This window comes from Pocillopora verrucosa, chromosome 4, assembly GCF_036669915.1.
Source record: "Pocillopora verrucosa isolate sample1 chromosome 4, ASM3666991v2, whole genome shotgun sequence".
NCBI classification, from domain to species: Eukaryota; Metazoa; Cnidaria; class Anthozoa; order Scleractinia; family Pocilloporidae; genus Pocillopora; species Pocillopora verrucosa.
The window spans coordinates 11,478,924-11,493,394 of record NC_089315.1 but is presented as its reverse complement, the minus strand read 5'-3'; the positions used below and the strand labels follow the sequence as shown (position 1 = coordinate 11,493,394).

The 14,471-nt window shown below is 37.1% G+C and overlaps 1 protein-coding gene across 1 annotated transcript; it reads left to right on the top strand.

Moving 5' to 3' along the window:
* Positions 1–2,117: 2,117 nt before the first annotated feature.
* LOC136280609 (TNF receptor-associated factor 2-like) lies at positions 2,118–13,947 on the top strand. The gene is made up of 5 exons (XM_066166163.1): positions 2,118–2,772; positions 4,621–4,669; positions 9,438–9,548; positions 10,401–10,568; positions 12,021–13,947. Exons 1-5 carry the CDS (start codon positions 2,636–2,638, stop codon positions 12,918–12,920), a joined length of 1,365 nt encoding a protein of 454 aa, XP_066022260.1. The 5' UTR covers positions 2,118–2,635; the 3' UTR covers positions 12,921–13,947.
* Positions 13,948–14,471: the final 524 nt, after the last annotated feature.

Sequence of the window (14,471 nt, the reverse complement as noted above, 5' to 3'; positions counted from 1 at the left end):
AAGGAGACCTCTGCTGAAGAAGATACTCAACCCTTCATCAAAGAAAATGTTACTCACTCACTCAAAAGCACAACTATCTCCATCAACTCAGGTATATGTGATGACTCAATGCAAGATACAACTTCTACTAACCTATCATCTGGCATTACAAAAGAATACAACCAGCAAATTCCTGTCTTAGTTATGCTGACAGCTCTCCTGATCCAAAGTCATGGTTGCATCTTCAGGACCCTGAGGACCCAACCTCAACCCTGATACTGTATGAAGATTCAAAGGATCACATTTTAAACAAGACAACATGGCTGTATGATTCTGAGATACATGCTGGTCAGATACATGGGTGCATTAGTCACTCTAGCCATTAGTGAGTTTGTACCGATCATAAACACTGGCTCACACTGGGTTTGCTAGAGCACAATAGCTACTAGTCCTGGAACTGTCAAGGTGTATGACAGCTTATATCAAAATGTAAGCACGGTTGCCATTGATCATTCAAGTCGCATGCTATTGTATACTGGTTCTACAGTCGCTTTTTCTAATGAAAGAGTGCAAAAGCAAACAAATTCAAATGACTGTGGCTTGTTTGCACTGGCATTTGCTACAGATTAATGCCATGGCCTAGACCCCACAGCGCAGTCATATGACCAAGACAAAATGAGCAAACACTACATCAACTGCCTGGACTTGCATAATATGGTTCCTTTCCCAAGAACGTCGAAACGGGTACCATATCATGCAATCACCAAAAGAAAAGCAGTGACAATCTACTGTGTGTGTAGAATGCCATATGACAAAAAAAGTCTATATGTGGAGTGTTGCCAGTGTAAACACTGGTATCAGCCAACATGTGTGACAATTCTTACATGGACAATCAACACTAATAAGAAATGGAGATGCAACAAGTGTAGAAGCTTGCCTGCTACAAAAGCAAATCTACATACACTGTACAGCTAGTCATGTAAAGAACAAAAATATATATATTAGGAGGTCACATGTTTTGCCACAATAATTGCAACAATAACACAATTGCGATGTGATTAAAATGTATCCAAAAATCACTTTCCTTATGTTATTTCAATCAGAATTTAAAGGGTTCATTTAAGAGCTTAAATTTCAAGGTACTAATAAATATTATTGTAGTTGATTCCAACCACACCTATGTATTATCTAGACAGTCAAGTTTGATCATCAGCAGTAACCACACAAATATTGGCTATGGTCTGAATGATTTGTAATTCAAAATTATGAATGAATTCAAAATTATGAAAACTATGAATTTCTCCGTCAGTTTTCTGCGTAACTCAGTTTTCTGCGTAACTTATTTTTCCTTGTTCTTGAGTTTGTAGTGCTTTAATATCATGATGAAAATTGTCTGTAAGAATTTCATGGATGATACTTATAGACCCACATTTAATCCATAGGTTATATTCTACAAGTTCAAATTGAAATACTTAACATTTAGGAGGAAGCGCAAACTGAATATTCGAATGTTGACCGTCGGTGTACGGTCATCACACAATCATCTTAAAATTGTGAAATAAGTACATCAATTTATTTAATACAAGTTTGAAGGCTTATCATGTGATAAACTTCTGATTAAGTACCTCTTCAGAAATTTCTATACATATAAGTTTAACACAAATGCAATTAAAATTAATACTTATCTTTCTCGAGTATTCTGATGTCATTGTTCTTCTGCTCACTTGGCAGCTATGAGGTTTAGGTCGATGGTGTGTAGGATTTCTAGGAGTGTTGCCAATCAATCAGATCGACCGAAGCCAGGTTGACAACTTACGAACCGGCCAAACATTTCGTTAACAGCGCCATCGATCAAAGTATCATTACAGTCCAACGAAGGACCTGTTTTTCTGTTCAAATCTAGCAGAAACTGGCTCAAACGCAATACGCGAACTTCCTATCACTCGAGTACACTGAGTACGCGTTAACAAGAAAAAACGGAAGTCACGTTGTAAACTGCGGATACTCATACAAGATGCCGCTGATATGTCGTGGGCTCATCTGGTCTGTTCAGTAATAGATCACAGATGACGTCAAAATGTGGTAAGAACGGGAGTGCGTCACTGATGCCGCCGTTCATGCCTACCTGTTCGATTCCAAGGTCAAGGTCATGTTAGCTCTAGAAATTGGTCCAATTCTGACCAATAGAAGGTGATGAATAATAGGAGGGAAAGTCCCCCACCGAACTCTATGTACTGGTTGGTTGGCTTTTAATAGCTATTCAGGGATATGGTGTTCGTGGAGGAAGATTCTTGTCGTTTGTGAATTTGAAATTCACTGATGCCGCCGTTCATGCTCAGCTGTTCGATTCCAAGGTCAAGGTCATGTTAGCTCTAGCCATCGATCTAATTCTGACCAATAGGTGATGAATTAGAGAAGGGAAATTTCCCTTCCGAATTCTATGTACTGGTTTGTTAGCTTTTAATAGTTATTCAGGGATATGGTGTTCGTGGAGGAAGATTCTTGTCGTTTGTGAATTTGAAATTCACATATTCCCGTGCGCGCGGTGCGTCTTCTTCATTCAATTGAGGGTGCCACAGTTCTTTGAACTTCATTGGGTATAGAGGATTTTTTATTTCCTTTCTCGTATGGTTACGAGAAAGAAAATCCTTGTGAAATGCCTGGTTTTCGTGTAAGTTCTTCCGACATGGACAAGCTCAACGGCAACTTCTATTGTAGACTATGTGGATTTGTGCTGAGAGAGCCGATTCAGACTTCATGCGGACATATATATTGCCACTCGTGTTGTTTTGTGTAAGTAAGCTCGTGGCAGCTTGTGTTATTTCAAAGTGATTTTTGACAAATGTTTTCGCGAAACGAAGGATTAGTAGGGTATCGAATTATGGTCTTTTCGTCTAAAAGCTTTTTCATCTAAGTCTGTTCGTCTAATTGTTAAGTCTTTTCTCAAAGCAAATATATAACTTTTGCGAAGTCAAGATAAAGCTATATAAAGAACTTATCGGTGCGAGCCGTCGCCATCTTTAGTCACCAATCCTCCCTAAAAATGGCCCGGTAAACGGAAACGAAGACACACCGAAAGCTTACTTCAAAGAATTTGACGTCGTGAATTACGATAAATACACGGAGAAGATACTTATTTGGGGTTATTTTTGGCTTTTATTTTCCTTATCATCTTGGACTATGTTATTGGTTATGTCGCACACTTAGTGATGTTACACTTGTCTATCACGCCCAATAGACGCTTAACAACAAGCCTACTATTCCCATTTCTTTCATGCGAAATAATTAAACGGCAAGTCTTCATTTTTGTCACTATTTAATAGAATATATCGCGTTACAACTTCATTTAAAACAATGATTTAACTTTGACGAAGAGACTTGATATTTGAAGAAAAGACTGGGAGAATATATATAACCAAGTGTATATATGTAAGATTTTATGCCAGTAACAAATGGCGCAATTTCTTTCAGTCGGTAGTGTTTATTTGTAAGATTTTACGTTAGTAACTTACGGCATAATTTCTTCCATTCGGTATATTATATACTGTAAGATTTTATGCCGTTAGTTAATGGCTTAAAATCTTACAGTATATACACCGATGCAGATAGTGACGTAAAATTGTACAGTCTATAAACTGTGTTAGTCACATATTACGCCGTTATCTAACTACCGGAAAAGACTTCGAAGAAAAGACTCTTGTACGAAAAGACAAGATACCAGAGTATCTATCGAGTTTCGAGTGGAAATGAAATTTTTCTGGATAGTTATTTTTGTGCCTCTCTATTTGAATCATGCATGCATATGCTCCCTCAAAAAAATGTAATATTATTGTTATTATTATTATTATTATTACATTTAATATTAGTCTAGAGGTAAAATAGCAGATATCTAAGAAACTCAGTTTTAAAAATCTTTATCCAAACAACCGCACCTGGAAGAGTTATAATTTGGTCTCTAAACAATCCACTGGTGTAGAAAGTTTATTTAAACACAAGTTCTAACCTTGTCATGTCTGGTTTTGAGTTGCTGACTGAATTACATGTATTCCCTTTTGGAGAATTGTTAAATGTAAGAAATAACTTGGCTCTTGATATCATATTATTACTTATCTTTCTCCAACTTGAAAATCTTTGAAAGCCTTGAACCAATATCTAATATTGCCACTTTAGGTAAAAAGTACATTTCCAGAAAATAGCCAAGAAGAAATGTGCTCCGCTTCTAACTTTGGCTTCTTAGCTCAGTAATGATAATAGTGTCAAACTAGTATCTGGGAGGCATTGGTTCAAATTCTGTCGAAGCCTGAAATTTTTTTCAGGCTTCTTTTCTGCAGTTGCAAGAACATGGCTGTGCTTTGATTAATTCAATCTGCTGGTCAAATTAAATTTATTTAAACGTGAATTAAATCATACAAATAAACCAGCTCTTGTTTTTTTACCAAGTCTGAGTACCAAAAATTGCATTTTCTTGAGCTCCAACAGCTTAGAGATTAGCTTAGAGAACCTGAAGACCTGTTAGCCATTAGTATGATAATAATTCTTTCTTTACTAATTTTTCATGAGATAACTGAAATGTTGTTATTTGTTTGGTTTCTTGTTATCTTTTTTTATATTTCTTTTTTGTTTTATATATTTTCTAAACAGATCTGCAACAGATGTGTACTGTGTAGAAGATGGACAAGTTATTCGAGAGGTATCAATCCGAATTTTGTTCAGATAGTAAATTATATTTTACATTTTTTAAACTTATTATGAAAACCCTGATTGGTTAGGAGTATACTTTTGCAGAACATGATACTTTGACTTTGAACTCAATATGATAACCCAATATCTACACCAGATATTGGGTTATTATGATGTAAAAGTGGGAATGAGAAATAGGGAATGGAGAGTAGGAGATGGAGAATGAGAAATTGGGAATGAAGAATGGGGGGGGGGGGGGGGAAATTAAAAATTGGAAATTTTTTTTTCCTTTTTTTTTTAGATTTACTGCTTATAATGTGGAACATATCTTTTTCAGCAGTCATTACCAATATCCACATTCTCTTTCAAAAACTTTCAGGCATAAAATTTAAGAAACGGAATACATTGATGATAAAGAAAGAAGCTACCCTGACTTGTTTCATTTAGCCCCTTTCTGAAGCAAGTAATGAATATAACTTTTATAATAATTTCAATTAATTTTCCAAAGGAAGGAATGATTTCAATGAACTTCAACAATTGAAGCTCTGTTTGGGTATTCGTTCACACTTCAAGGATGAGATTACTTACATTGGTGAGAAACTCATGGAAGTTCAGAAGTCTGATGCACCATGCGTGAACTATTTATGCAAATTACTGCTCTCAACCTTTTAAATTGATTATCAGCTTGGGATGTCTTTAGGTCATGAGATTATTCCTAGAACTGATATGATTTTTCAGTTTCGCTGCAGCCACCTAAGCTTTAAAAGTGGGGCAAGTGGTTTGTGTCTGATCAAGAAAACCTCTACTAGGACAGGGTCACACTAAAGTGAATTAAAATGTTTTGCACTTTCCAAATTTTGGCAGTGGTCACTGCAAACTAATATCCTTTGACCAAAACTTCACTGATTGAATTACATGTCAATCACAAACCCATCTTGCTCTTAAAAGACAGAGAGGAAAGTCTTGCTCAATGAGCTATGGAGGAATGGATCCTCTTTTCTTGCTGGTCTTTTGCACTTTGGTTGACACTTGCACTACCTGTGCTGGCTTCAAGACTTGCTACTAGTGACAATTTCTTGTCAAAACCATATGTTTTCCAAATTGCTTCCAATTCAATGGAACTCAGGATGAGTCACAGATATTTGAGTTAAAGCAGCACCTGTATTCGTTTCACTTGAAAGATAAAGGGTCAGATGGACAAGAAAAATCCAGTCATCACCAAACTAGACTAGTGAACTAAAGTAATTTTTTCCCAATGAAATTTTATCCTCAGGGCACAGCTTGCATATCATGACAGCTAATGGTTAAAGAAAACATGAATGTTTGGTTATCCAAAATTTGGAAGCTTCTGAGGCAGGACATGAGGTGCTTGAAAGGTTGGCAAAAAATTCAGCAAGTTTTTCAGATCAAATGTTTTTGAAAAAGAAAAAAAGAAAGTGTGAATATCAATCATCACCACTTAAAAAAGATTAAAGAAAACAAACCACATAACAACAATAAATCTAAAAAAAAAATCATTCTCCCATTTTCAATTTCCCATTCCCCCTTTCCATATTCCCGCTTGTAGAAACAAATCAGATATTGGGTTATCATGTCAAGTTCAAAGTCTACCTAGTTTCCAAGCCCCTGGCCTTGCCTGTTTAAAAGTGTTTTCAAACTTTTGAAAACACAGAGAGAGGTGCCTTCTTTTGCAAATTGTCTGGAAAATGTATTATAAACCAATTACTGAACACATGATATCATGGATTATTAAACCTCATATCTGTGTTATCGGCCTCGGCCTTTGCCTTTAGCAGATAACTTAGACCTTTGCATAAATAATTAATAATAACATGCTCAATCTCAACCAATAATTTCTTATTATAAACTTTTGACATTTTACTTAAACATGCATGCTGAGGTGTTAAAGAGTTGAGGCTGTAACTTGAATCATTAGTAACCCAAGCATTTTTAACCACATCAGTTATAGGGGCTAGCTCAGCTGGTGGTCTTAGCCATTATTGAATTGTGGTGGTTCTTAAATGCTTATACACATACAGGATACCACCCAAAACTATTGGTGCATTGTCATACAGTCAAATTTTATCTTGTCTGCCTCAATTAAGTTGTGCCATAAAATCTGGCCTTAAATACTGACACCCTGACCTCGTCCTGTATGAAACTAACTGAAAATTGCAGTTACAGGTGTATCAGTTGGAAACAAAAACAAAAACAAACATTAGTTGAGAAATTGTCTTTTTCAAACAGACAGCTTGAAAGAAAATGACTTCAGAATTAAAGTAAGCTGCTTCATTGTTCCAAGCTGGTAAATGTTCCTTGTGTGAGCTATACTAATTAAACTGCAGTTGAAATTCAAGTTGAAATCTCAAAATGTTATAGTCTGTCTGTTGAAGTACCGTAATTTCCGGCCGATTACCCGCACCGGCCGGTTATTGCATACGGCGAAAAAAAAAGTCAACAGATTACCCGCGGGTGGATAACCAGCACGTTATGTTATTCAACTTTTTGGTGGCGAAAACGTGACTTTAAGGTGATACTATTTCAGTCTTTTAAAAGTTGTCTGATCTAACTTTCGAAAACTTGAAAGCTTCTTTGTCGAGTTTAAAGGTCAAAGAAATTCAGACGTGTGCACAATTCTGTGTCAATATTAGCATGTGCTTTATTGATAAAATTATACAGTTAAAACACTAGCGGCCCATGCCCAAATATCAGCGTTTCATACTTGACAGAATGCGAATTTGTGGCCACATTTTGTGCGAGCGATCGTTCAGCGCCATGTTGATTTGTTGAAAGAAAGCTGGGTGAGTGTTAAAACTTGAATTATAAAGTACTGTTGGCGATTTCTGAGAAAAAATGGATATCTCCGGTTCTATTGGGCCTAACAAGTCCCTTAACACGGGAAAATTCTCTTTAGCTCAAGCTAGTGTTAAATGGAAATTTGTTATTGATGCGCCGGATATCTTTGAATTATTTTTGTCACCATCAAGATTTTGTTTTCACTCGTGCCGATAACAATTTGTTCGTCACGCAACTAATTATGCATGAAATAAACTCGAGTCAGCATCATGTTTTCGTACCGCTTTGTGGCACTCTTAATACAGTAAAATTCATTTGAGAGGTGGAAACGCATGTAGGTGAGAATTTTTTTCAATTCAACTACCAGTAGATTTTAAAATTGTCACATAACCCGCACCTCCCTATTACCCGCAGTGGCACGCGTTTATGCAAAATCAACAGATTACCCGCGGGTAAACGACCAGAAATTACGGTAATCATAAAAACTCTATGATTGCTATATTTCATGTATCATTTAAAATGTTATTGCAAAAGCTCTAAATTAATGTCAAATGCTTTCTTTATGCAAGTTACAGCAGGAGTTGCTTTCTTTGTGCAGGTTACACTCAAAAGTTGCTGTTAACATGCAGAGTTATTTGCATAAGCAAGGGCTGGCTGAAGAATGAAAGAAGCAGAAAATGTTTTTCTCACACACATTGAAGTCTGGGTCTAGTGTGCAGGGGTCTAGTCAGGTGGTTGGTTGTGATTTACAAGGTTTCTTGTTGCTGATTGCAGTTACCTGACCTCCCTCCTACTCGTGCACCCTTCAAGCCGGGTAGTTTTATTGCCTCTATGTCACCTAGTTATCTCTTTCACTATTGCGAGTCAAGCCTTTGTAGGTAAAAGGTTTTCATTTAGGCAATGTAAGTTGTACTTAAGGGAGCATTTTTCTAGTTGATTGATCTGTAGTACTGAAAAAAATTATCACCAACATGCGTTTCCACTTCTCAAATGAATTTTATTGTATTAAGAGTGCCGCAAAGCGTCATGAAAACATGATGCCGACTTGAGTTTATTTCACGCATAATTAGTTGCGCGACTAACAAATTGCTATCGGAACGCGTGAAAACAAAACCTTGATGGTGACAAAAATAATCCAAAGATATCCGGCGCATCAGTAACAAATTTCCATTTAACACTAGCTTGAGCTAAAGAGAATTTTCGCTTTTTAAGCGACTTGTTAGGCCCAATAGAACCGGAGATGTCGATTTTTTTTCAGAAATCGCCGACAGTACTTTATAATTCAAGTTTTAACACTCACCCAGCTTTTTTTCAACAAATCAACATGACACTGAACGATCGCTCGCACAAAATGTGGCCACAAATTCGCATTCTGTCAAGTACGAAACGTTGAGATTTGGGCATGGGCCGCTAGTGTTTTTACTATATAATCTTATCAATAAAGCACATGCTAATATTGACACAGAATTGTGCACGCGTCTGAATTTCTTTGACCTTTAAACTCGACAAAGACGCTTTCAAGTTTTCGAAAGTTGGATCAGACAATTTTTAAAAGGCTTAAATGTATCACCCTAATGTCACGTTTTCGCCACCAAAAAGTTGAATAACATAACGTGCGGGTTATCCACTAGTGCGGGTAATCTATTGACTTTTTTTTTCGCCGTATGCAATAATCGGCTGGTGCGGGTAATCGGCCTTGCGGGTAAACAACCGAAAATTACGGTACTATTTTGATGCTTTGTAATAAAAGTAGGGTTGCATCAGGTTCAGCTTGACGTTGCTCCCTATTGTGTGTGAGAAATAGTAGTTTATTTCATCAGATGCAAGATTTAAACATTTGTCGAAAAGGGTAATTTGTAAAATTACTATTTAACTTCCAAGAGAATGTTTTATTTAGCAGAAAGCAAAACAAATCTGGAAGGAATCTCTGTACTGACAGCAGCTTAATTTTAGGCCTTACTGAATGAATTACTTATTAACAGGATGAAAGTTTCCATGACAAATTTATGGAGCGGGAAATTCTTTGTCAGGAGGTTGGCTGCAACCATCAGGATGAGGGGTGCATGTGGAGAGGAATGATTTGCCATCTAGAGGTAATATTTTTCTCGTGTCCAGTTATGGCCTAAAAGTAAAACATTATGTGTCAACTGTTTAACTGATGACTGTAAATCTGATGATGTTTTTTCTAATTTGGGACTTAGGTATGTTGTGTAAAAAATCCAATATCATTAAAAAAAATAGTCTAACCTCTGATTTTTAAATTTGTAATTAACATTTTTAATGAGAAACAAAACAGGGAGCAAATTTTGATAAAAAAAAGCTAAAAAAATTCAACTTAATTCTGAAAAAGAACGAGAGTACTTGAAGTTAAGTGTTCACATCATTTTCCAATGTCATGTTCAAGCTCTGTGGATATGATTGACAAGATTATAAAATCAAGAGCACTAATACAAAATAATACAGTAGGGGGAGGGGAAGGGAGGATTGTAGTTTAAAATATCACAATAACAAAAATTTTAAGAAAATATACCATGGTGCTCCCCTATTAACTTATTATTGATGTTGTGATGAATATTATAACCATCATCTTCATCTTTTCCGAGTGGTAATATGTGCAATAGTTGATTAGCACTTAATTATATTAATGATAATGATAACATTTATGTTCAATAAAAATAAACGTAATATTAATCATTATAATATTATTATTATTATTATTATTATTATTATCATTATTATTATTACTTTAGTTAGTATATTCAATGGTGATGGATTTACTCATTAAATTCATCCAATCACATGAGACAAAGCCCAAGGCACAACACAGGGCCTATGTATCAGAAGCATGCTAATGCTTTTACAAATTCAGTTTTGATTAGGCCTGTGCTCATTACTTACTTTGCTACATTTATGTAAAGCAGTTTGCTAAAAATTGTCTTAAACAGGATCATGAAAAAAGGGAATGCAAGTTTTTGGTAGTCCCTTGTGTGTATGATGCTTGCAGGATGCTTGTGAAAAGAGGAAAAATTGCTGAACACTTGGAAAAGGAGTGCATTTTCAGACCAGAGAAATGCCGATTTTGTGATGAAGTTTTTGATTTCTGCAGAATGAAGGTATTGGATGTCATTTATTGAGACAATCTACAGATCATAGAGTAAATGATAGTTGCTATTCGTATATTAGTTCAGGTAAAGAAGAGTAATTGCGCAAAATTGATGATCTTAAAGTAGGAAGTTTTCACCTTGCGTATGCAGTTGCCTCCCTCACCTTTTTGAATATTAAATGAGAAAAAGGTGGGACCTTGGATGCTTAAGATGTAATGCTTTATGATAAAGTACTGCTTGTGTTTCTTTATGAAAGGTTTAACACATTAGATAAGTAACAAATATGTTATTTTGCCAATCAATTGAATGTTGTGGACGCGTTGCCAAGGGCAAACGTGATTAAAACGAGAATTGCGGACTAACTGTAATACGTGTATCTATCTTTTGTGTGTTCGTGCCATTTGGATCGTTCCAGAAAGATTCTTTATCCTCTTTATGTTCTAAGCTACTCTGGTGGAACATAATTGAAGATTTAGGCAAAGGTGAAGCAGGAGAACTCGTCAGGGGGTTTAAACCGGTTTCTGAAAAATACACCTATTAAGAAGGAAGGTATCCGCCGCTTTCGCCCCCTATCGAGTTCGCCCCTTCTAGTTCGCCCTACCTTATACCGTGTTCGCCCCCACACTTTTCGAGTTCGACCCCATCTAGTCGAGTCCGACCCTTGATTGAGTGATATCCAGATGAGTTGATTCGTAAGTTGATGAGTAAATTATTCAGTCTTAATTTCATAAATAAAGCTAAACGGGTACAAGTCTAACAACCTAAGCAATGCTGTCGCGATGAAAGCGTGGTTTGCATCTTCTCAAGTCTGGTTGTTACGATCAACACATTTCGTGTTCGTTAGATAAACCGTGTGGTTCTCTTTATCACAAGTTCAGTGTATACAGTTATTTCTGGTAACCCCAGATCCCACGCAGAGTATTTAGTTGATTCCGTCAACCCAGTTCCCAAGCAGGTTCCACGCAATTGCCGAAATTCAAAATGGTCGTCGCTGACGTGACTTTTGGCACATTCTGCTAGTGCCTTCGTCACAAATCAACTCATCTGGATATCGCTCAATCAAGGGGCGAACTCGACTTGATGGGGTCGACCTCGAAAAGTGAGGGGGCGAACACGGCATAAGGTAGGGGCGAACTCGAAGGGGCGAACTCGATAGGGGGCGAACGCGGTGCAACTCAGAAGGAATATATATATTGAGTCAAAGATAGTTAGAATTGCCCTTTAAGTTACGCGAACACGTGTCACTATTTTGTGATTAGTTTACTGAATAGTGTTTTTCTGCAGCTGCTTCGGTTAGTAGCAGCTGGACTTGAAACCTTTTACCTTGGTTGATTGATGTAACACCAAGCCTTCTTTAGACTCGAACTGCATTCTCGCCTTTAGCCAACTAGACTGAGTAACTTGTAAGAGGCAAGCTAAAGAAAAGCTGGTTGTTCTCTTATTTCTTAATATTGTAATCAGGAACATCTTCGCTTGAATCACAATTATCTCCACTGCCAGATGGACAACCTGGGAATTGTTGTAGATAACCTGCATCAGTCAGTGTACCACCTCCAGGATGAACAACGTGGATTACGCGAAGCAGTTCAACAACTACAGGAGCACCTCGATGGTCAGCTGTTGGCAGATGGATCTCGACGTCCACTCGCAACATGCCAAGATCCTAATGCCCAGGAGAGGACAGTGGCTTCAGCAAATCCGTCAAGTGCAGGTCCTTTCTCTGGAACACCCAGTGAGTCCAATAGTAGAGCTCAGAGCCTTGCTTTTGCACAACGGGTCGCCAGTCTTGAAAAGGAAGCTGCGGACATCAAAATGGTACTTGAATCCATCAAACACACACTGGCACTTACAAATGTTACCCTGGCGGATTTGAAGGATTACGTAAGACAGCAAGATATCTCAAGCTACGATGGCCAGCTTTTATGGAAGATTTCCGGTTTTTCACGTAAACGGAATGATGCAGTTAATGGAGAGGAAGTCTCCGTCGTCAGTCCAAGTTTCTCGACCAGTCGCTACGGTTATAAGATGTACGCGCGTGTCTATCTGAACGGCGATGGAATGGGTAGAGGAACGCACATCTCTGTCTACTTTGTGATCATGCGCGGTCATTATGACGTCCTTCTCCGCTGGCCATTCAGACAAAAGGTCACCTTCATGTTACTGGATCAGGATGACGTGGAACACGTAATCGACTCCATCAGACCTGATCCGAACAGCTCATCCTTTCAGAGGCCAAGAAGAGAAGCAAATATCGCCAGTGGGTGTCCAATGTTCTGCTCGCTTGCTGAGCTTAATAATCACGCATATGTCAGGGACGACACCATGTTTATGAAGATTATTGTAGATACTGACGATCTGTAAACTAGGTTAGACCAGCGGGAAACATTTTTAGTGAGAGGTTGCTTTAAAATAATATCGGGATCAAACATGAACTCGGGAGATCAGGGACCAATTTAGACGGGCTTCTTTTTTTTAATGATAGACAGCATTTACTCAGATTATGCAGTCACGATGCCATAGTAATAACTACATGGGTTAATTTCGAACAAAAATGATTAACTCTGAAGATAAAAGAGTTCATATTAATACTTTTCTAGTCTTTTAGGTAATGATAATTAGTATTGATCATTGAGGTAGTAAGGTCCTTCTCGCAGTACATGTTGTATTTACAACCATGACGATCGTTTACTTCTTACCATGCTGAGAGAGTCAAATACAATTGTGCTATAACTCGTTGTGTATAATTTCTTTATTATTCGTTATGTGCTTTGACGTTTCTCAGTTTGCGGCTCTGGTTTGGTAAGAAACACGCAAAATTAGTCTACTCTTGCAGGTGATATAAATGGTAAACTATTGTATAGTGTATGTTAAGCTTAATTTTAACGTAATATTAGAGAAATTTCTGTGAACATGACTTAAGCGTGAATAAACGGTCATTTGGGAAAAATGTACACGCGAGGTTTGACCAACGCTCCATTGGCGTAAATATCTTAGCTTTTTAAGGTTTAAGTAAGTAAAAAGACAAAAAAAAAAAAACGGAACAAAAATATATTATAATCACATATTTCTCGTAGAATACCCTTGCATCCGTATTGAAGTGTGAATATTTTAGCAGTGAGGGGATTTAGAGAATTTAGTTTTTGTTTTTTTTTTAAATAAGGTTTTTTTAAGCGGATGTCAAAGTGTTGTTGCGATTGTAGCGAGCTTGTGATTTTACCACAAATTTTTTGTCTCAATACATCTCAATTCTCTGAATTAGCCTCTTTTGATAGTTAACGCCCATGTTCATTGATTAGAATAGAAAAAATTATTTACTTTCAAACAATTTTAGCGAATTATATCATTGTTTAGCTTAAAAGTTAACAATACACTGGTTAAGATAGCTAGGTGGAGAAAATAAATTAAAGTTTTTTGGTTGTACTTTATACTTGACATTCCTTTCTGTTGCAGAGCCACTTAAAATTGATGATGAATTTTTCAGGAAAGTTCAAGCTGGATCGGTGGTTAATTTGCTTTGAAAACTGACTCTTTTTTTTAAATTTCCCTTCCTGCTTTTTCGGCAAAGAGTCGATTCCAGCCTTATTAGGCACAGCGCCTCATTTCTGACAACGTTTGCAGACTATATTAAAAAAAATGTGTTTCTACGGTAGGCATCACCTTAATTCCTTAAGTTTGTTCATGGCGCATTCATTACCCAAATCAATGGGCTTTTTTAAGTAGATTGATTTGTCGAGGTCACTAGAATATTTCACATAGTTATGATCCGCGACACGTGATATCCTTCACTTAGTAACTTGTAATCGACCGCGTAAACGTCAAACTAGAGATGAAAGGAAGTGGGTGTGGCCTGTGTACGGTTGTTGGTGTAAAAAGTCTTTTTCTGACAGCAAAAGACAGGCCATCTCTACTCAA

Excerpts from the sequence above, each read along its gene's own strand:
- LOC136280609 (XM_066166163.1), top strand. The coding sequence starts at position 2,636 with ATGCCTGGTTTTCGTGTAAGTTCTTCCGACATGGACAAGCTCAACGGC. Across the intron at positions 2,773-4,620 it reads TGCCACTCGTGTTGTTTTGT|ATCTGCAACAGATGTGTACT; the intron begins GTAAGTAAGCTC and ends TTTTCTAAACAG. Across the intron at positions 9,549-10,400 it reads GAATGATTTGCCATCTAGAG|GATCATGAAAAAAGGGAATG; the intron begins GTAATATTTTTC and ends TGTCTTAAACAG.